The sequence below is a fragment of the Schistocerca serialis genome, chromosome 7, assembly GCF_023864345.2.
Source record: "Schistocerca serialis cubense isolate TAMUIC-IGC-003099 chromosome 7, iqSchSeri2.2, whole genome shotgun sequence".
NCBI classification, from domain to species: domain Eukaryota; kingdom Metazoa; phylum Arthropoda; class Insecta; order Orthoptera; family Acrididae; genus Schistocerca; species Schistocerca serialis.
Genome location: NC_064644.1, coordinates 123764422 through 123788520, shown reverse-complemented (window position 1 = coordinate 123788520; position 24099 = coordinate 123764422). Strand labels below are relative to the sequence as shown.

The 24099-nt window shown below is 41.3% G+C and overlaps 1 protein-coding gene across 1 annotated transcript in view; it reads left to right on the top strand.

The window, feature by feature from the left end:
* LOC126412924 (uncharacterized) overlaps positions 1 to 17922 on the top strand; it is a 107797-nt gene extending 89875 nt beyond the window's left edge. Inside the window, exon 3 of the mRNA XM_050082812.1 lies at positions 17837 to 17922. Within this exon, the coding sequence (XP_049938769.1) occupies positions 17837 to 17922 (86 nt within the window). The remainder of the gene's footprint in view (positions 1 to 17836) is intronic.
* Positions 17923 to 24099: the final 6177 nt, after the last annotated feature.

Here is a 24099-nt window from a genome sequence, read left to right as displayed (position 1 = left end):
CAAAATCTCTTTTTCGTTCATCAACCCTAAGCTTTGTCTGAGGCAACTCTTCATTCATTTCGTTTGTCTGCTGTCGTTTAGATTCTAGCGTTAGCTTCTCCGTCCCACAAAATGACAATTTGCGTCACATACTAATATCTAGACATGTTCCTCCGTCGCTTTCCGTCCTCCATCTCTCTAACTAAAGGTTTCAACATCACTCGTCTATTAATACCAGTGTTCTCCGTTTCCTTTATGTGCATCATACCTTGAGTTATAGTAGAAATCTTCGCTCCTTACTCGGTCATTCCGTCTGATGAACAATGTCACACCTATCGCATAATTTCTGTCCAGTGATTGTAAATACAATAGACCAAGTTAAAAAAAAAATCCCTTACGATTAGATCTCTGCTGGAGTTAGGTCATCCCAGGAATTAGATCTTTCTTGATTGCTGTCGCTGAGCGTACTATTTAATGCGAGTCGTATTTGCGTGTCTAGATGTAACATTCATTAACAGTATAAAATGTTTCGCATTAAGACTACGTCATTTTAAGAATCTCCTTCATTGTCCATGTTTCACATCCGAGCGATCCACAAATCAGTTATGCACGCGAACAATACTCAACTGATTTTAAAAACAGTTCAATGCACGCTGATTTCCATTGTCAACAAATCAAGTCGTCCAGTCGAAAACTCAGTGATGCGTTCCTAGCCTAATGTTCGATTAATTATGTTTCAACTCTTTCTCATTGTTGCGTAAAGACTTCACGCCATGTATTCGTGACTATTATTTTTTTGTGGTAGCCACTGAGGGAAACATTATGGTTGGACATTGAATACATATTCGGTTGACAATGGTTGATTCCCTGTCGCGAGCACGCTGGTTGAGGTTCTCCGTGGCACTACTAAATCACCCTGGGAAAATTTATCATTTGTAGCTGTTGGTCACTCAGAGTGTGATTAAAGTAGCGGATAGTTTGGTGAAAATTGCTGTTGCTGTATAATGCTTCAAAACTTTCAATTACCCTGTTACCTGCTCTCTCTCTCTCTCTCTCTCTCTCTCTCTCTCTCTCTCTCTCTCTCTCTCTGTGTGTGTGTGTGTGTGTGTGTGTGTGTGTGTGTGTGTGTGTGTGTGTGTGTGTGTGTGTGTTTGTGTTTGAGAGAGAGAGAGAGAGTTAACGTTTTAAAGTGCAGTGACTTACGGTATATTGTATGTAGAGAGGTAAAAATTGACATACATGCCTGGAACGGTATGGGGTTTTATTGAAATCAAAGAGGAGTACAAAAACTGGCCAACAACTGGTGCTGGACAGCAATTCGTCAGTGAGGCCACATGAGAATCGTGTACAAAATGAGACGTACTGAGAGGGGGCTTAGTCATCTCTAGCCCGAATGATAAGCGCCTGCTGGAAGGTACGACTTACATCATTACCGACTGTGATGACTTTATACTCTGAATGTGGTAATCATAAGTATTAACTGTTACATGAAATTATTTATTGGAACACTGTATTTGTCGGTAACATATTATAAAACTGGGGTCAAGCTACATCTTTGACTTAATCGTTTCGTAAAAGTCATTGTTAACTTTCATTTACTTCGAAATGCAGAATGGCTACGGCCCACATTGAGCTTGGAAACAAATCGTTTGGTGCTTCACTGACCGTGAAAAGAAATGGTTTCCTTGTTTAATTACTGCACTCAGAAAAGTTGACTTCTAGAAAAAATAAATGATATCCGGTTCTAATGAATGTAATAAGCAAATACTAATTACACACAGAATGGCTTTCGGAATACTAGCGAACCAAATGCAATGCTTCCGTATTTAATTATATTGCTTTCACTGGATGAAATTATCTTTTCCTTTCGTCTAAAATGAAAGAGGTTCCTCAAATGACGTAGTCGTAACGCAAAACATATTTTTTGTACTGTTAATGAGTATTCCATCGACAGTCGCAATTAAGACATTAGACAGCTCAGCGACAGTGTTCAAGAAAGACGTAATTCCTGGAGAGGCCTAATATAGTTGCAAGAGAGATCTAATCGCAAGGGAGTTGTTTTGCATTGGACTACTGTATTTATAATCATTTGATAGACACTAAATTTTTGTGATTCACACAGAATATTAATTACGCAATTCACGTATCGCTGCCTTTCACAGACGATAAATTGTCAGTAATTAGAAACCTATTATTTATAATACACGTACTTGATGCTTAATGAAAGGGGGTAAATCTTTAAATACGACTGTGACCCCACTGACTTTTCTGCGCGATGGTGCTTCACCCCATATTGCTACACTGTGAAACATCTCTTGCACGCGTCGGTTGGTGACGATTGCATGCTGAGCCGCTACGTCCGTCATGCTTGGCCTTCCAGGTCCCCAGGTCGTGTGATTATTGACTGTTGGGTTACCTGAAGTCAAAAGTTTACTGCGATCGTCCAACTTCGTTGGGGATGCTAAGACATCATCAGACGGCAATTTCTCACCATACCTACTGATATGCAAAGTACCTTGCTGTTCACGATATTGTCCCTCGACTACAGGTATTGTTGAAGAATGATGACCAACAAGTTGAGCATTTATTATAAAGAACATCGTGTTTGCTAAAAATCAATTGTGCTAAATATTGCTTTTGTATCACATGAAGCGCTGTCTGTTGGTCATTTTGTGCACTTTTTGCTTTCAGAAAATTCATTTCAAGCATGTGTGTCAATTTTTACCTCGCTACCTACATTATTCCGTGAGGTATTGAATTTTCAAATGTTAACGGACTTTTGAGTCACCCTATGTTCAGGAATTTCGAGGACAAAGTGTGTGACTGTTTTCCTGAAAAGCTCTCGCCGTAACACAGAACGCCTTTGTTTTAATGATTGCCATCTCGACTCGCTTATCATATTCATGACACTCTCCCCTAAATCGCGACAATACAAAACACACTAAACTTTTAGGATGTCCTCCATCGGTTGTATCCGGTAAGGATCACACACAGCGCAGCAACACTCCAGCAGAGAAGGGAGCAGTGTAGTGAGTTTCTTTAGCTAATTTATTGCTGACTTCTAACTGTACTGCCAATAAAACAGTCTTCGGTTCACTTTGCCACCACCACCACAGTTATCACCTATGTGATGGTTCCAATTTAAGTTAATTGTAAGTTTAATCACTAGGTATGGAGCTGAATCGACAACCTTTAACTTCCTGTGATTTGTCACGTAACAAACTCCACTGAAATTTTTAGTTCTTATCTGGAGAACCTGACACTTTCTATTATTTAGGGTCGGTTAGCTCTTTTCGCACATTGTAGATATGTTGTCTAAATAATTCTTAATTTTGTTTTGATTAATGATTACTTTGTTGGATGGTAAACAACGGTATGTTATGCATAAAATCTAAGAGTGCTGTTCAGGCTCTTTGGTAATTCGGTTTAGCAGGTTAAGAACAGCAGAGACCTGTAACGCTTCCTCGGGGAACCACAGAGGTAAGTTCGGTTTCAATACATGAGGAGGTATTGAACAGGATTGGGGAGAAGAGAAGTTTGTGGCACAACTTGACTAGAAGAAGGGATCGGTTGGTAGGGCATGTTTTGAGGCATCAAGGGATCACAAATTTAGCATTGGAGGGCAGCATGGAGGGTAAAAATCGTAGAGGGAAACCAAGAGATGAATACACTAAGCAGATTCAGAAGGATGTAGGTTGCAGTAGGTACTGGGAGATGAAGAAGCTTGCACAGGATAGAGTAGCATGGAGAGCTGCATCAAACCAGTCTCAGGACTGAAGACGACGACAACAACAACAACAACATAATTTCCCGTCTGTTACCACGGATTAGAAGCTGCTTGTGAGAGGCAGTGTCAAAACCTGCTGGAAACCTAGAAATATAGAATCAACTTGATTTCCTGTCGTAGCACCATTATTTCGTGTGAATAAAAAGCCAATTGTGTTTCACAGGTTTATTATTTTTTGAAACCGTGCTGGTTATGTGTTGATAATCGGTTTCCTCGAGGTATTTCATAACGTTGGAATACAGCTTGTTCCAAAATCCTACTACAAATTGATGTAAATGATATGGATTTGCAAGTCATCGGATTACTTTTACTTCCTTTCTTCTTATTTGTGTGATCAGTGCCAGTGTCCATTCTTCAGACACGGGACATCAGGAAAACAAATAGCATAATTTCAGCCTAAAGGGGAAAACCATTACACTAAAAACAAATAATAAATGTGTAGACTGTGTACCAAACCCAGTTTTTGTCATTGTCAATTGACATACAATGAACACACGATGAAGCTGACCCAGAAAATGTCATATATTCTGTCCTTAGGGAACCTATCATTAGTTTTTAATAGCCAGTGTCTTGCGGTTACCTACTGTTCCCATGTACACTCGGCTTATAGCAATGTGATTCTTTTCTGAGGACCAAATACATATTTTAAAGGGCCATGAAAATATAACTAAAAGTAGCAGCCCAGTTCATTGTAAGAAAATAACAAAAAATTGAAGCTCATCCTCTGTCCGGCCAATTTGATTTCGGTTTACTGTGGTTTCCTTAAATCACTTCAGGCAATTGCCTCTGTATACTTCTACATCTACAGTTATACTCCGCAAGCCACCCAAAGGTGTGTGGCGGAGGGCATTTTACGTGCCACTGTCATTACCTCCCTTTCCTGTTCCAGTCGCGTATGGTTCGCGGGAAGAACGACTGTCTGAAAGCCTCCGTGCGCGCTCTAATCTCTCTAATTTTACATTCGTGATCTCCTCGGGAGGTATAAGTAGGGGGAAGCAATATATTCGATACCTCATACTTCCTTCAAGGCCATGCAGACAAGCTGTCCTCTCATAAAGACCGTGTTTATCTGTATGACTATATGTATGACTTACGTCCTTACTTTTATTAACGCTGGCAAATCCTGTATCCCACGAGGTTTCAGGTGGATAACGTCGACATCTTGCAACGAATTTCGGCCCACAACCATTCAGCCCTCTTCAGATAAATGTGAAACTCACCTGAAGCTGACTGAGTGGTTGTCAGCCGAAATATCGTGGCTCGATGTCGACGTCATCAGGTTGTAATTCAGGAACTCTGAACACTCATTAGGCCCAGAAAACTTCCACACACAAATCTTATGTCACTATAAAATGATCCTTGGGTGACTGAATTAATACATTACACTACACTATACTATTGGATGATGAGCCTGCCTCAGCTCGAAAGCTGGCAATTGGGTTGATAAAAATTTAGAATATCGTAAACGAATTACTTGTTATCCTAGCAAAATGCTGGGGCGCTTTCTGCAACGACCACGCAGCCAGTTCCTCACTCATCTTTCCCTGACTAATCCATTTCTCACTGCAATAACTGCCTTGTCAACCAGTTTAAGTCAGTGAGGGGCAAAACCTAAAAATATTTTAAATTTTCATTTGTCTCCAGGAAATAAAAGATAGCATTCCCAGGATCTTAAGTCATACGTTACTCTGATGCGGAGAGAGCAGCACAATTAAATCAGTCGATATGACGCAATAGTATGCTTGTGTGTGTTGAATACACGTTGTTTTTGTTGGCTTCAATAAAATAGGCGTATTAGCCTCTGCTCCACACTCTTAAGATTTTCGCAGTCAACAGAATTACATCGTTAGTGTGCTGTTTCTGTCTTCCATGCAGAATCTGTTTTGCCTGACATTTGTCATATAGGTACTTGTTGCACTGATATGCAATATCTCTGTCAGCTTGTTCTTAAGGAGACAATACTGCATCGTTGCTGCATAATGCTGCTATGCATTTCGCTAAGTCATGATCTATGTGCTGCTTCAGATTTAGTTCTGTCACTCCGTCTTGCGTTCTCATTCCCACTAGTTTCCGACGAACAACTATGTATCATACGCGGACATCAGCGAACGCAACGATAGGTCTAGAGAGGGAATCCTCACGATGACACACACTCGTTATGTATACATTCTGCAAGACTGTACACTGCTTAGCAGAGGGTACTTCGTACCAGTGTCATAGACTTTCTTTCCTATTCCACTGGCGTACTGAGAGGGAAAAATGACTATGTAAGTTTTTGTCTGTGCCCTAATCTCCAAACACTCGAACAGCACTATAGAATAGATCGCACGTGACAGTCTGTCACCTTCGAAAATGTGTAGAATTTCCTTTAACCCTCCAAAACTAACTACAGGCAGCCCACCTCTTTAAGAGCTAAGCTCTAAATGTTTGTGCGCAAAGTTAATGGATAAAGCACAAATTACTGCCCCATGCATGGCTCTTAAAGTGGAGAAATTGCAAAATAAGTATCTCACTCTGACTAACGCTATCATACTGCAGTATTACGTTTGTTATGCTTTTGACCTGATTGCTGATATCTTCCTGGACACACATTACAAGCCTACCACTTAAAGTAACTGAAGGGATCGAACGAAAATATTGATTAAATTCAATACTGCCATATACTCATGAACACAATTACGGGATCAACACGGAAAATGAATAATCAAAAACCTGTGAGAATTATAGCTATCTAAATTTGCATGAATATTAAATGGAAGGCAGTGACACTCTTCTGTCAAATCTCTTCTTGCCCTCTTAAGAATTAACTGTATGTTCACGACATCTGACAACTATTTAATCCTGTAATTCTCGATCGGAACTGTGACTGGAAGTTTGTGACTAAAGCCCAGATGTCCACACATTCATTACCAGCGCAAAAGGAGATGAGACAGGCGATCGTTCGGGATAGCAGAAGTGTGAAAGCAAATCGAAACACTCCGCCGGTGCTGCGAATAATGCTCACCGTAAGTATGACTGATCTGCAACGAGGTATGCGCTACAGACGTGCTGGCTCCTTCGCACTTTTGCGGGACGCCCGAGATGACAGGTTCTACCGCACTGCTCTGCCGAGTCGAACCGGACACTTTCGCAACCTGCCGCCAAGTGCGTATTTCTTGCCGCCAAAAGGTGCCAGTCGCCAGTCGCAGAATTACGAACCACTGCGACCCGTTCAAGAGGATTTCCTCAAAGAGAGAATCCCACCAAAAACGGGCGCGTCTCTTCCAGCCTCAAGTGACATCATGAAACCTTCCCCTATTACCAAAAGCATTCACTTTCAAAGCAGCGATCTAAGGTCCCATATGTGTACGCCAACCGCACCTTCTCCCGTCAATGTTCATTGCCTTGCAAACTGGGTTCGAGAAATTCAGAGGAGACCGCTACGAGGCTAGAGTTTCCAGTGGCCTGCGGTTTCTACAAGCAGCAAGTCCTAATCTTCAAAAGGAGCAAGGAAACATGGGAAGGCGCCCCCCGACTCCCGCTCATGGCGCCGTACTGACCTTGGCTGGACCTCAGCCGCCGGGCGGGATGGCCGAGCGGCTCTAGGCGCTACAGTCTAGAACCGCGCGACCGCTACGGTCGCAGGCTCGAATCGTCCCTCGGGTATGGATGTTTGTGATGTCCTTAGGTTAGTTAGATTTAAGTAGTTCTAAGTTCTAGGGGACTGATGACCTCAGAAGTTAAATCCCATAGTGCTCAGAGCCATTTGAACCATTTCTGGACCCCAGTCGCAAGCAGTCGTGTGGGAGGACAATGCTTGCGCCTCGTGTGGCGCACAGGCCGACCTCACTTCCGAGATTCTAACTCTACTTAGGCCGCGATCCCGTCCACCGGTCGCAGACGTACTTGGCGGAAGCGTTTCGTGTTGCTCTGTCTCAAGTCCACTGCTCTGCACATTCACATGCACCCCAGAAGCATTCATAATTCATCAGAATCCGTCACGAGGCTAATAGATGCGCAAATTACACCGGTCACCTTACTGCCAGTCATTGTGTTTTATGGTATCAATAACATTTTTATACCGCTTTTCCGTGTTGTCAGCCTCAGAATGATAAAATATGTTCTAATTATTGATGAAAAGGCATGCAAAATGCTTTCCGAGTTTCAGATGTTCTTGTGAATATCTACAAATGCAATTGCTTTTGCTGAGCATGGTCTGAGTATCCACTAAACACGATCCGTAAGGAGTGGGTTCACATTCCTGTCATCCAGACTCGGTGAACTGGTGATATCCTTACACCATGTAACGCCAGGATGGTTCCTTTGAAAAGGTATGACATATTTCTTGCCCAGTCCAAGACTATTTTGTGACGACCTCGTCGTTGATAGGTTGTTAAATCCTTGATTTCCTTTCTTGGATTTTGTTTACCACTGTTTGTTCAGAGGATCTGCCAGATTGGCCTTCCTTTTGTAGCCATTCTACACTGATTTGTGTAACGTGACGCGTATGTAGGCGAGCTAATCGGCCGCCTAGAATTGCCACGACGTGAGGTGAACTTGTTTGTGAAACTATTCAGCCTCAGGGGGGAGGGGGCGCCACGGTCGGTCCAGATATGCGATGGGAACGAGGCAGTCAGGCTCGAAAACGAGCAGTGTGGTCGGAAACGAGAAAAAATCTAAAAAGAGGAGATTAGGCAGTGGTCGCTCGCTTAGCAGAATGCACCAGCAATGGCGGACTTCGAGACATTCTGGAAAATGGCTAAGTTACAACTCCTAGAAATTCGACTCTAAAACACATTTGCGTAATAAAGCAAATCTGAGTACATCAATGATCTCAGAAATATGAGGCGTATCCAATGACATAACAATATTTTCAGTATCTTTAGAACTACAGAAGTAAATATTTTACAGTGACTAAATATTTTCACATTAATCTAAAGCATTGCACTATAGCTATCGTTCCTGAAAACTATGAACTTTATCTATTTTATTTCTAGATTTATTAAGTTTTTTCATATCTTTGCATTTTTCAAATGTTTGTCAGAATATCATATTCTTCCTAGTAACACAATAAATGAATCTTGTTGTACGTCTGTAATTATTTAAGGAATATTTTTCTATTTTGCCAATAACTTTGTCTGAATGTTGATTACAATCGCTCTTAATAAACTGCGGAAATATAAAAGTGCTCAGTTGCCTGTGTTAGCTGACACCACTATTGAAAAGAGAACCAAAAAGACGCTTCTGTTAGGCGGGCCTAAGTAATAGCTTAAATAACATTTAAAGACACTCTGTTTTCATTTAAACTGAGCGCACTGGTGCAAGACTGGATCTGAATGTTACCAAATGCTTATAACATTGATTTAAATATTGTTGTAATACATTTTAATGTGGGAGTGGTTGAGTCTGTGGATGTAGAACATAATAACGATGCGTTTTCTGTAGGGATGACCTTCAGCCACTGGTAGCTAGACAGTGGTGGGACACCACAGGTTCGAGTAGAGAGGAACACTTTTCGAGTGACGCTCAAAGGAGCGATTCTACACACTTTTGCATTGATTCTTGAACAAGGCAAAATTGCCCGTGATATATTACGTTTTTCGGTTGAGTGGATGATAGATTCTGGGCAGTGAACGGCCGCTACGATACTCCTTTTTCCGACTGCATCAAAGAACTGAGAATAGAGTAGGAGTTTCTGCCTGTTACCTCACTCACGTTAATTTGTAAATCATAATATTTAAGTCTGAACTATTTTGAGCTGGTGACTAAGCCGTGTGTTGCGATCACGAAATTCTTAGTTTTAGTGAACCTTGGATAACTATTTACCTTGGGGATTCTGCTGCCACTGCCATAAAAATCTCAATACAACTTTATCGCACTTGATAAGGTTATTTTCTGTTTGTATTTTAACTGTATATAGTAGGACCACTTCCCGCTTGAGATGTAAATTCTTGAATAAACATTATTCAACATATCTATCGTCTATATCAGTTAAGGGTGTTAGAATAGAACCCTTTCTTTAAAATTATCCATTTCTTTTACATTCCTGTGTATTTAATTTAATCGCAGTTCTAGCCAATGCACAGAGTATTTGCTTGCAGGATCACAGCTACAGATTATTTGCAGCGAGTTAGTAGCTGAGCATGAAAGAAGACGTGCGCGGCTCGACCCCATGACAACATCGAGCTATTCTTTTTAAATAGAGCAGTTCATAGCCCAGTTACCTAAAGTGTGAGAAACATTAGGTAAAGTCGCCACTGGTTTGTTCGTGTGGGATGCTGTTACGAACAAGTACTCAGCCGCAAAACGTTAGTTAACGTCGCACTAGGCTTCACTTTTCGAACAACCTGAATCCGACACCAAACAGCTTCCCCATTCCCTAGCGTTGTGAGGATAATTTCAAGTACTCTGTGTTCATACATTTGATTTAGGAAAACTTAGGCGTACCTGATACGAACTTGCTTCTCTCGTATGCCACGTTCTTCTTCTACCAGCCAAGTAGCATGTGACCACAGCCACACACCAGTTATTGACGCACAGAGTTATACGTCACCTTTCCTGCTTTTGTTACTGTAGTAATTATCTTTCGATGAGTTCATACTCTTGTAGCATTTTCTAACCTGAAAAGACTTTTGCCTTTGACAGTTAATTTCCGCTCAACACAGTGGCATTTCCAACTGTGTAGTCATTTTCAAATGTACAATATCGTGCTTATAAATGAATATCAAAAATTGATATATCCTCTGACATCTTCTAATGGTGTTTCGTAACGTTTCCTTCGTCATCTACACAAACAGCAAGTTGCTGAGATTAGTACAGATTTTGCGGAAATGTTGGAGACGTACTATGCGGACTACAGCGTGTGATGCAAAATTATTGCACAAAAAGTTCGAAATTTTTTGTTGCGTGCCTCGTCACTTGTCACGAAATTTTCCACGTAAAATATCTCTGGGGTGGAAATTACAATTCTGGTGATTAGAAATAAAACTGTCTGTCGCAGGCTAAAATATTGCCCAAAAAGGTTACGTGCGATAGTTCCAAAATGTTACTGAACAGACCAATATTACAACCAAATAAGGAGCCTTAAGTTTACCAGTCATCCAGAACTTGTAGATCTTGGAGAGAAGCTGTCCTCTTAGCCACGTAGAAATGCAGGCTTTCTGACAATTGAACCACGTGCTGCAAAACCTGAGGAAGTGGAACGGACTGGTGCAAGGTACTACCAATTGGTGACGAAGTAATTTCAGACGAACGTACACGTGATGTTGTCTTTGTCCAGATGGCCGCCGCCGTTAATGTGGCTACGTGGTGAGATAATTTGGTGTAAAAATTCTCAAAAATGCAAAGTATGAAAAAACATCGTAGCTGTTAATGGTATCCAAGCTTTTGTTTACTTTTCCTTTGCATTACTCATGTGCTCTTCGAGTCGCTGCCAAGAATTATTGATTCTTTAATATATTCATGCTTATTTCTAAAGAAATTCTGAAATTCACCCACCAATCAGGTTCTTCTTATTAACACTATCCCATCCAAAATATCCGGAGTCCTATTAGTGGAAATTAATGTGGGTTGTGTCCACCTTTCGCCTTTATTACGGCACCAACTCTGCCGCGAACGCTTCCAATCATGACCCTGAAGTCTAGAAGAACGCTAGGCTATTCTTCCTCAGGAGCTGACTCCAGAGGTGGTATTGGTCTAAATGTTGGGGCGTGGAGCGAAATCGACATTCTAACTCATCCCAAACGTGTTCCATTGGGACAGGTCGGAACTCTGAGAGAGCCTATCCATTTCACAAATACTAATGCCCATAAAACATTGCTTCACAGATACTGCTTTATGACAGGTTGCATTGTCATGTTGATACAAATCGTGATCGTCTCCGAACTGTTCCTCTACTGTACACAGTATACAGTGGTACAAAATACGTTCGTATCCAGAATGAGATTTTCACTTTGCAGCGGAGTGTGCGCTGATATGAAACATCCTGGCAGATTAAAACTGTGCGCCGGAGCGAGACTCGAACTCGGGACCTGGAAGTTTCATATCAGCGCACACTCCGCTGCAGAGTGAAAATCTCATTCTGGAAACATCCCCCAGGCTGTGGCTAAGCCATGTCTCCGCAATATCCTTTCTTCCAGGAGTGCTAGTTCTGCAAGGTTCGCAGGAGAGCTTCTGTGAAGTTTGGAAGGTAGGAGACGAGGTACTGGCAGATGTAAAGCTGTGAGTGTAGGGCGTGAGTCGTGCTTGGGTAGCTCAGATGGTAGAGCACTTGCCCGCGAAAGGCAAAGGTCCCGAGTTCGAGTCTCGGCCCGGCACACAGTTTTAATCTGCCAGTAAGTTTCTTCACGTTCGTATCCTTCAACATTCCGAATTTAATTAAGCGCAATAAGGGGAGCACACCCTAACGCTCACACCATAACACAACGGGTTCCATAATGCACTGTTCGCAGGTAACGTTCTCCAGGGATTCGTCAAACCAGTCTCTTCCGTCGAATTGCAGCAGATTAGTGTGATTCATAACTCCACATGACTCGTTTGCAGCAGTACTGACCACTGAAGCTTACGAGGAGCTGCGCAACCGTTGTACTCCATTCTTCTTCACTTCCTACGCACAGTCACAGCGCTAGCTGCACTGCTGGTAGCGCGTTGGAACTAAAGAGTGATTCCTACTGCTGATTTCGTGCTATTTCTTTTACAACCACCCCTCCGCAATAGTCGAGGTTACCTGGTCATGGTCCAGCTGTGCTTGTTCCTTCGCGGTTCCACTACACAATGACATCACCGACAGTCGACTTCGAGAGCTCTCGAAGGGTTGAAATGTACCGAAAGGATCTGTTACTCAGGTGACATCTAATGACTAGTGTCATTCGAAGTGACTGACCTCTCCTGCGTCTGTACTGACAACACACTACTCCATGCCTCCTTTTATATTAGCGGGTCCGCCTGTCGTGACACCTGGTTGTCAATCCCGCATTACGTAGGGACACCCTCATAATTCTGATCGGGCAGTGTATATAGTTCGTTACACATCGACAGAATCATTAGCTAAACCATTTCTTTCGTGTTGATCTTGTAATATTGTAACAGTAGGTTTATAGAAACAACCTGAAGATCAGTAGTGTGATGGTATAAACTTATACTCTTTAAGTTTAAATGAAAGTATTGCTGCATATGTAGTCCATGATTCATTCCTCCATTTTAAGGTACAGCGTTGTACTTCAGGAAAATGCGACTTTTAAAGTAGACAAATCTGGCCATCACACATCGACGCAATGAAAATAAATTACTTGGGAACACGGCCGGATTTAGGACAGGGCATCAGGAGCCACAGCTCCGAGGCCTCCGCAAGAGAGGGGTCCCCCACAACCCTCAAATTTTCGAATGATACCATACAATATTCAAAATCATGAGAGACACATATTAGTTCATTTTGCCTACTCCACTGCATTAATACTACAGCTACTTGGCTGATTATTATATTAGTATGAAATTCGCTTCAATAACTTTTTCATTTAACAGTTAGTTGTAAATGTGTTTCCTTATTCGTAGAGGGCTTTCCTTTTGCAATTGCATGTTTTGTCAACGGTTGAGATTGAAACTTTCTTTTATAGTGGAAACTTGTGTGATCGTCACAAAACTTCTCGAGTGTTCTCTAATGGTCCCCAGACAAGAAAACTGAAGCAGAACGAGAGAAGAAAATTGGAGGCTCTTTAGCCAAAAACCCAAAAATTCGTCAATGTTTTATCACAACCAAACAAGAAGTTTCGAAACATCCTAAAAATACAATAGGAGATTCGACAGTAGATAGAGATTTGGTGGATATTATTCAAGATAGTCCAGCTGTTGCATCAGGCAATACCACAGAATTGTCGAAAACTTGTAATCAGAATTCAGAGAAAGCAGAATTTAGTGGATTCAATAATGATACGACCTTTTGACTAACGGTATTACAGAAGAAATGATTAACTATTGGCAGGGGAAAGGTTCCACAGACTTTCAAAATTGTGATGAAGTATCTTTGCAGAGTTCAGTTCTACTAGATCTGTTGCGAAATAATTCAAACATTGTTCGGAAATGTTCAGAGAATATGTTCGCACGTCGAGTTCAGAATCAAGAGACCGTCAACCGATTTTGGCTTTGTTTTTCTCCAACTGCGGTTAGTGTATATTGCTATGCACGTAAGTTAATATCCACTCAAAACACGGAATTAAGTGGAAAAGGCTTTTGCGACAGGAAGCCTGCATCTGATCGTCTATACGAGCATGAGATTTGAAAGACTATGAATCAGTAACGACTGACAGGGAAAAGTCACAGGACGGTATAGATCAAGAATTGGCGAGACAAGAGGCACAACAAACCCAATATCTGCAAACAGTCATCAGAATTGTCGTTGTCGTTGTTGTTGTTGTTGTTGTTGTTGTTGTTGTTGTTGTTGTTGTTGTCTTCAGTCCAGAGACTGGTTTGATGCGTCTCTCCATGCTACTCTATCCCGTGCAAGCTGCTTCATCTCCCAGTACGTACTGCAGCCTTCATCCCTCTGAATCTGCTTAGTATATTCATCTCTTTGGTCTCCCTCTACGATTTTTTTCCCTCCACGCTGCCTTCCAATACTAAATTGGTGATCCCTTGATGCCTCAGAACATGACCTACCAACCAATTGTCGTTACTACTATTAAATTCTGACAGGTTTCAGATAGATTATATAAAGGTAAGACAGAGATTTAGGAACCAGGTTTTAAATTGTAAGACATTTCCAGTGGCAGATGTGGACTCAGACCACAATCTATTGGTTATGAACTGTAGATTAAAACTGAAGAAACTGCAAAAAGGTGGTAATTTAAGGAGATGGGACCTGGATAAACTGACTAAACCAGAGGTTGTACAGAGTTTCAGGGTCAGCATAAGGGAACAATTGAGAAGAATGGGGGAAAGAAATACACTAAAAGGAGACTGGGTAGCTTTGAGGGACGAAGTAGTGAAGGCAGCAGAGGATCAAGTAGGTAAAAAGACGAGGGCTAGTAGAAATCCTTCGGTGACAGAAGAAATATTGAATTTAATTGATGAAAGGAGAAAACATAAAAATGCAGTAAGTGAAGCAGGGAAAAAGAATACAAACGTCTCAGAAATAAGATCAACGGGAAGTGCAAAATGGCTAAGCAGGCAAGGCTAGAGGACAAATGTAAGGATGTAGAGGCTTATCTCACTAGGGGTGAGATAGATACTGCCTACAGGAAAATTAAAGATACCTTTGGAGAAAAGAGAACAACTTCTATGAATATCAAGAGCTCAGAATGAAACACAGTCCTAAGCGAAGAAGGCAAAGCAGAAAGGTGGAAGGAGTATATAGAGGATCTATACAAGAGCGAGGTACTTGAGGACAATATTATGGAAATGGAAGAGGATGTAGATGATGAAATGGGAGATAAGATACTGCGTGAAGAATTTGACAGAGCACTGGAAGACCTGAATTGAAACAAGGGCCCGGGAGTAGACAACATTTCATTAGAACTACTGACGGCCTTGGGAGAGCCAGTCCTGACAAACCTCCACCATCTGGTGAGCAAAATGTATGAGACAGGCGAAATACCCTCAGACTTCAAAAAGAAATAATAATTCCAATCCCAAAGAAAGCAGGTGTTGACAGATGTGAAAATTACCGAACTATCAGATTAATAAGTCACAGCTGCAAAATACTACCACGAATTCTTTACAGACGAATCGAAAAACTTGGTAGAAGCCGACCTCGGGGAAGATCAGTTTGGATTCCGTAGAAATGTTGGAACACATGAGACAATACTGACCTTACGACTTATCTTAGAAGAAAGATTAAGGAAAGGCAAACCTACGTTTCTAGCATTTGTAGACTTAGAGAAAGCTTTTAACAATGTTTACTGGAATACTCTGTTTCAAATTCTGAAGGTTGCAGGGGTAAAATACAGGGAGTAAAGTCTGTTTACAATTTGTACAGAAAGCAGATAGCAGTTATGAGAGTCGAGGGGTATGAAAGGGAAGCAGTGGTTGGGAAGGGAGTGAGACAGGGTTGTAGCCTTTCCCCGATGTTATTCAATCTGTATATTGAGCAAGCAGTAAAGGAAACAAAAGAAAAATTCGGAGTAGGTATTAAAATTCATGGAGAAGTAAAAACTTTGAGGTTCGCCGATGACATTGTAATTCTGTCAGAGACAGCAAAGGACTTGGAAGAGCAGTTGAACGGAATGGACAGTGTCTTGAAAGGAGGATATAAGATGAACATCAACAAAAGCAAAACGAGGATAATGGAATGTAGTAGAATTAAGTTGGGTGATGCTGAGGGAATTAGATTAGGAGATGAGACACTTAAAGTAGTAGATGAGGTTTGCTATTTGAGGAGCAAAATAACTGATGATGGTCGTAATAGAGAGGATATAAAATGTGGACTGGCAATGGCAAGGAAAGCGTTTCTGAAGAAGAGGAATTTGTTTACATCGAGTATAGATTTAAACGTCAGGAAGTCGTTTCTGAAAGTATTTGTATGGAGTGTAGCCATGTATGGAAGCGAAACATGGACGATAAATGGTTTGGACAAGAAGAGAATAGAAGCTTTCGAAATGTGGTGCTACAGACGAATGCTGAAGATTAGATGGGTAGATCACATAACTAATGAGGAGGTATTGAATAGTATTGGGGGGGAAGAGAAATTTGTGGCACAACTTGACTAGAAGAAGGGACCGGTTGGTAGGACATGTTCTGAGGCATCAAGGAATCACCAATTTAGTATTGGAGGGCAGCGTGGAGTGTAAAAATCGTAAAGGGAGACCAAGAGATGAATACACTAAGCAGATTCAGAAGGATGTAGGCTGCAGTGCGTACTGGGAGATGAAGCAGCTTGCACAGGATAGAGTAGCATGGAGAGCTGCATCAAACCAGTCTAAGGACTGAAGACCACAACAACAACTATTAAATTCATTTCTGAATGGGGATTAGCTTTCCGAGGTGACGATGAAATGACTGGTTCACCGAGAATTGGGCATTTCCTCGGTATTGTAGAATTGTTACACGAATATGAACCCCCTTTCGCAACCCAATTGTGAAAGGCATGCACAGAAAGGCACAGAGGGAGTGGCAACGTCGGCAGGCCGCTGTGGCCGAGAGGTTCTAGGCGCTTCAGTCGGGAACCGCGCTGCTGCTACCGTCGCAGGTTCGAATCCTGCCTCGGGCATGGATGTGTGTGATGTCCTGAGGTTAGTTAGGTGTAAGTAGTTCTAAGGGACTGATATCAGATGTTAAGTCCCATTTGAACCACATGAGTAGCCATGTCAGTTACTTTCCGTCTACGATACCTAATGACCTATTAGTTCCGTGGGTTATAAACTCTACGATGAAATAATATCGAGAATTAAAAATATTAAGTATTATTCGGTGTCAATGGACTCCATTCCCGACGAATCTTGTATCGATCAACTGACAATAGTTGTTAGATATTATGAAGGATCGATGCCAAAGGAAAGTTTCCTGACCTTTTTACCAAACACCAGCCGTATTGTGGACTGGATTGCAGCGGTCAATCATATGATGATACCGCAAACATGAGTGACAAATACAGAGGGGTGTAACCTTTGATTTTGGAAACAAATCTTACATCGATGTTTGTCCCATGCTGTGATCATTCTCTTAAATTAGTTGGAAAGGCAACTGCTAACTCTTGCCCATCATCTCTTCGATTTGGTTCAGAATTTACATACGTTCTTCACAACAAGTACACAACGATACCGAATTCTCCCTGTAAAATTATCGCGGAAAAAAAAAAGTTAGTGATACTGTAGTCTTGTCGAGGTGAAGCTACGAAAGTCACTTTTCGACGGTTATTCAGAAATCTAAGAAACCCTGACAAGCATATCTTCTAATAATGATCGAAAAGGCATCGTTATAATTGGAGTAACGTATCTTTCGGAAAAGATGAGTGGCCTCGAAACCGCCCTATTTGTCTTTTTTTGGAACGACATATTGTAGCGATTCAGTGCTACAAATAAATATGTTGCAGGACCCGAAAATGATTCAAGAATCTGCCAAGCATGCACTGGAATCATTGAAATCATTTGTTGAATCCGAAAGAGACGAGTTTGACAAAGAAGAAGAAGCAGCAGCAGCAGCAGCAGCAGCAGCAGCAGCTGCTAAAGGATTACCAAATACTGACCTGAGGAAGTCACACACCAGAACAAGAAATGTGAAGTTGAATCAGCTCGGTTATATGAAAGCGTAAGAGGTTACGTTCATCTGTCACCAAGAGAGATATTTAACGCATCAGATTTCATCCCAGTGATCGATCAGCTATCTGTTACTCTTACTGAAAGACTGCAGGCATAAGATGCTTACGATGCTACCCGTGCTAGATTTGGATGTCTGAATAGTTTACAGGAGATGGATGCTGCAAATTCGCATACTGCCGCAGAATATAATGAAATAATAAGCAACCAGTTGCATAAAAGAAATTTAATTTCCTTATCGGTTTCGGGCACTTAGTGCCCTCCGCCAGAAGGCTGAACAGGAAAACACCCCACAAGTAAGTAGAAGTCAGAGAAGAATATTAAAGCTAGGGGCGAAATTTTAAAAATTTTAAAGATAAAATGGGGTACATACTTACACCTATCGCATTTTTTGTGAGTGTCAACAATAAAATGCATACAGCAAAAAGCCACGCTTCTAAAAATAAAATGTCGCTACTTACATTAACTTCAGGAAACATATTTAGGACATGCCACGTATTACTGAAGTACAGTAGTTATTCACTGTATCAGAAGTATACAACGATGCCTACGTTTCCTTTCTCCTATAGTTAATTTTGAGTCTTCGTTTTAGCTAATGACTTCGAATTATTTCTCCATGTACTCCAGTTATTGCTTCTCGCCCCTTGATGCATCTCATGCGCGGGAGTATTTCCTGCTGCCACGCTTTAACCAGTTCATAGACATGTTCAAAAACTTACTGTACCGTATCGTACCGTACAGTTTGTATTAAAGTCGTTGGATACAATTCTATCACGACACGTACTTGGGACCTGCATCTATTCCAGTACTAGTTGTTTCATTACTATATAATTATGCTCACACTTCTTTCCCTCTACAGTTACTTTCCGATACTTAATAATAGCAAATGATCGAGAGTAATCTCTCCACTTGCGTCAGAAGTTACAGAAGTTTTTAGCAGGTTCCTTACAAGCTTGCTACTGGCCAGGCTACAGCTGTACGTAGATTAGTTCCCAAATTTCCCATCGATAGCGGAAATTCTCATCGTATTAACTTATTTATCACTAGATTTTTGAATGATTTACTACGCTGTTTACATCCACTTACAGTTTTGTTTATGACAACTATAGTTAATTTATTATTTTATCGTACATTCACCCCCACTCTGGGACCAGCTTCTAGATAGGCATATTATTAGCTCATTAGCTCCTGTTGTGGCATGATGTCTGCACTTGTTGTTTCTCTTCTTTGTAATAATTTTGTGCAGACACTATGAACCACATGTAATCATCAAAGATGTTTTATTATATTACTTAGTGCTCGTGTATATTTTTAAGGACCATGACATTTTGCTGTATGCACATCACTGTTGACACTCGCTAATAATGCAATAGGTGTTTGTACCACGTATCTTTAAAGTTTTAAAATTTTTATACTTTAATCCCTAATTTTAATGTTCTTAACTGAATTCTACTTACTTGTGGCGAATTTTCCTGAATAGTCTTCTGAAGAAGAACCCGCAAAGAAATTAAATTTTTTTATACAACTTTTTGCTTATTATTGCATTATATACCACTACGGTTGCTGAAAATGGATAAAAAGCCATGCCGCATAATATTTGGCTGAAGTTTACAAAGACGACATAGAACCTAGTCTTGGTAATGAGTTGGTTCAATTTGTATCGTTGATACATTAATACAAAAAGGAATACCAAAAAGATCAGCCGGCCACTGTGGCCGAGCGGTTTTAGGCGCTTCAGTCCGGAACCGCGCGACTGCTACGGTCGCAGGTTCGACTCCTCCCCCGGGCATGGCTGTGTGTGATGTCCTTTGGTTGGTTAGGTTTAAGTAGTTCTAAGTTCTAGGGGACTGATGACCTCAGATGTTAAATCCCATAGTGCTCAGAGCCATTTGAATCAAAAAGATCAATCTAAAGAACTGTTATAACAAATTATTGACAATCTTAATTTCAGAGTGACCTTCGCAAAAAATGAAATTACACTGAGAATGTCCTTTGTTTTGATGGTCTCGAAATGCACTGGAAGCCCTCACTTTCAAAACTGAAAATTATAAGAAATAGACAGGGAACTGCTGTGAAGCAAAACCGCCTATCAAAGGTATCCCTACTCAGCAATGAGAATGGTTTACTCCGGCAGCTGGATTTCAGCAAAATCATCAATTTTTCGTCGAAAATAGCTCTCAAGGTTACATTCGTTAACGTCACATCTTTATTTGATTTATTTCTTGTATTTTATTTTGTTATTTTATTATTCTCTTCTAATAAATTATTGAAACACTCTAAACAAAAATTAACCTGTTAAAAATGATTAAGGACCTCTACACCTCTGCATCCGGCCCTGCTGCGAACTTGCAGCATGGCAGCTGTTGAGGATACAATAGACTTATACTTGCACATTTCAAATCAATGTTCAGTAAAATTTCGAGTTTAGAGAAAATAATTCAGTGTGTCCCTCGAGGAGAAAAACGAACGAAATCCACATTCGAGAGATAAAAGTGGAAATGATTATTTATTAGACCGATGACAAAGGAAAATAAGTCACTACAACCTTGAACAAGCGTAGTGTCAGAAAATTCAGACCGTTGACGTCCTTACATAAACGTAGACTATTCAAACAATCGGAAGCACATGCAGCAGCAAGCGCCCTTTGAAGCGTACGTCCTTCCTGTAAAACTACAATCTGAAGAGAGCTATATATTAGATGAACGATTAAAAGTTATGACGTACAGTAAAATCTCAAACAGCAGCGGATGTCAGGAACGGTGTCTCGTTAGTTAGGTTACATAGATTAAGCATATACGAAAGTAACGAAACATTTTATTTTTGTCTTTTCATTATGTTTACAAAGCCTACCAGTACACAATTCAAAATATATCAACCAAAATTACACAGAATATGAAACGAATTAGTACTTGGTAAAATCGATCGTATCAAAAGTATTTGTCAGGATACGCGTCGCCAAGTACATGTAATCTCTGCAACTTTGGAACTCCTTCCGAAAGTAGCAGGCTTTGTTATTCCCGTCTGCAGACACTGCATTTACCACGCTTCTAGAGCAGCTATGTGCCCACCGAGCGGTTGTTGGTGTCAAAGTGCGGAACAGGACAATTTTACTGGTTGTTCGATCGCTTTTTCTTTCGTCTTCGAAGCTGTCTGTACCTAATGAATCTCAAATAGAAAGAATTAGTTCCATGAGAGCAGGGACATACATGTGCAAGAAGCTATTAAAACAGGACAAGGAAAAATTTAGATAGTCTTACGTATTATGTCATCATTAGCGTTGTGCCGAAAGATAGGTTTTTACATAGTGACTCGCCGTGCTCTCCTGCCTTCTGCCATCCTCTTCACGTCCGCATAATTTTCGCTTCCCTTTATGTCGGCTGTCACCATGTATCTCCTCCTTCCTCTCGAAACTCCTCTCGCAAACTAGACTGTTAGCAAGCACTCCCGTCTCAACCAACGTCCCATTGAAAGTGTGTGACGAGGAGGAGGATGAAAATTGCCTTTGTATTTTTGCTTTAAACGATACAACCGATCCAAAGGAAATCAATAATGGGCCCGTGCCTTGAAGTTGGTCTCACGTTGGTTGTGCCACAAGAAACACATTACTCTTTGTGTGCATAAATTGCAACTCGGGTAATATGATGGATAGGCCTTTCATTAGCATTCAAAACTTCTACGTACGAGGGTCACTCCAAAAGAAATGGACACTATTTTTGTAAAAATACAGTTTTCATTCTGCATGTGTGAAAGTTTTACAGTGTGTAGATACATCCTTCCCGCTAGTTTTCAAACTTAGATCAACATGTTCCCATGAGTGGCGCCGTCACAGCATGTCTTCAAGATGGCTGTTACACTTGACGTTTGTCAGAAGCAACGTGCTGTCATAGAATTCCTGTGCTGTGAAAACGAGACAGTGGGGAAACATCCACAAGAGGTTGAAAAATGTGTAAGGAGATGCTGCTGTCGATCGCAGTACAATTAGTCTGTGGGCAAGCAGGTTACGTGATGAAAGCGGGCACGGCAATGTTGAGGATTGTCCTCGCAGCGGCAGGCCTCGTTCTTGGACACGTTCCAGACAATGTGCAGAGAGTTAACGAATTATTGACTGCTGACAGACGCATTACAATGATGAATTGTCACGCTACGTTGGGATAGGGGAAGGAAGTGTTTGCAGAATACTGAAAGTGTTGGCGTTAAAAAAGGTTTGTGCCAGGTAGGTTCCCAGGATGTTGACAGTGGCTCACAAAGAAACAAGAAAAACGGTATGCAGCGAACTTTTGGAACAGTACGGGAATGGTGGAGATGAATTTCTTGGAAGAATTGTGACAGGTGATGAAACATGGCTCCATGGCAGAGACGAAGAGGCAATCAATGGGGTGGCATCATGCAAATTCACTCAAGAAAAATTCAAAACCACACCTTCTGCTGGAAAAGTTATGACTACGGTGTTTTTCGATTCCGAAGGACTCTTGCTTGTGGACATCATGCCAAGTGAAACCACAATAAATTCTGATGCATATGTGGCGACACTGAAGAAACTTCAAGCTCGACTGAGTCGTGTTCGACCACATCGGCAAAAGCAGGATGTTTTGCTGTTGCACGACAATGCACGGCCACATGTCAGTCAAAAAACCATGGAAGCGATCACAAAACTCAGATGAACAACACTGAAACACTTTCCTTACAGTCCTGGCCTGGCTCCATGTGACTATCATCTCTTTGGAAAACTGAAAGACTCTCTTCGTGGAACAAGGTTTGAAGATGACGACTCCCTTGTGCACACTGCCAAACAGTGGCTCCAACAGGTTGGTCCAGAATTTTACCGTACGGATGTACAGGCGCTGGTTCCAAGATGGCGTAAGGCAGTTGAGAGGGATTTAAATTATGTGGAGAAATGAAAATATTGTTCCTAAAGGATGTATCTACACACTGTAAATCTTTCAAACATGTAGAATAAAAGATGGATTTAAAAAAAATAGTGTGCATTTCTTTTGGAGTGACCCTTGTATTTTATTGCGCTACAGGTTGAAATTTTAAATTGTTTACTGCTTGTACAGTTGTTATTTTACCGTGCTAATTAGTGTAAAAAATGCTAATTTTGTTTACTGCCAACAAAACATACCTTGAAAAGTTTAGTAGTATGTTTTGTTTACTATTATTGTGTTATGACATTCGCAAATGTACCCCTACTTCGGCTACACAGCGTTGCGCTTGTTATACCTTTGTCGATATTCATCTTACGATCTCTCTCAAAGATACATCTATTCCGACAACAGTGCTACAATGTCATCGACGAATTTTAAGTTTTCTAATTTCCTTTGTGAATTAGTCCTCGATCTACTTTATTGCTAGCTCTTTACAGGGTGTTCCGAAACTGCTCGTTCAGTATAATGCAGAAGGAAGAGAACATCAAAACGCACATATTTAGTTATTGAACGTATGATCGCTGAGAGTAATTTATATTATTAGGAACAATTTAAACAGAAGTTAGTCTAGACTGCTAACTTCAGCAGTGGAAGTCAGAGGGCCTGCTCGAATGCGCGACATTGGTTCGTATGCACGCACTACATCGTCGGACCATTGATTGCCGTGTCCGTTCGATGGTACCAGCAGCAACGGCAGACTTAGAGACGACATAGTGGTTTGATTCACCAGGTGCTTCATGTGTCCCCAGAGAAAGAAATCCAGACTCGTGAGGTGAGGTGACCTGAGAGGCCAGGCCACAGGGACACCTCGGCCGATCCACCGATTCCTCACAGCGCGGCTGAAGTGAGCTGGAAGTGCATCCTTTGTCTGACATTGAGGTAAATCCTCCAGCAGTTCTGGCAACATACGTTCCACGAAGATGCGATCTCTCTGTCTGCAGACGCGGAATGGAAGAAAGTACGATCCAGTCAACCTGTCACCAAGAATACCGGCCCACACCTTAACACCGAATCGCTGTTGACGCTTGCCTATGAATCGGTGTGCTACCAAGCAGACCCGAGAGCTAACAATCTGTACACAGAGCAATTTCTAATGTCAGTACACATTACCAGTCAGTGACACCGAAACAACAGCTTAACGTCAGCACCACTAACAAAACGTTTCCTAACATTAAAAGCTGATTTC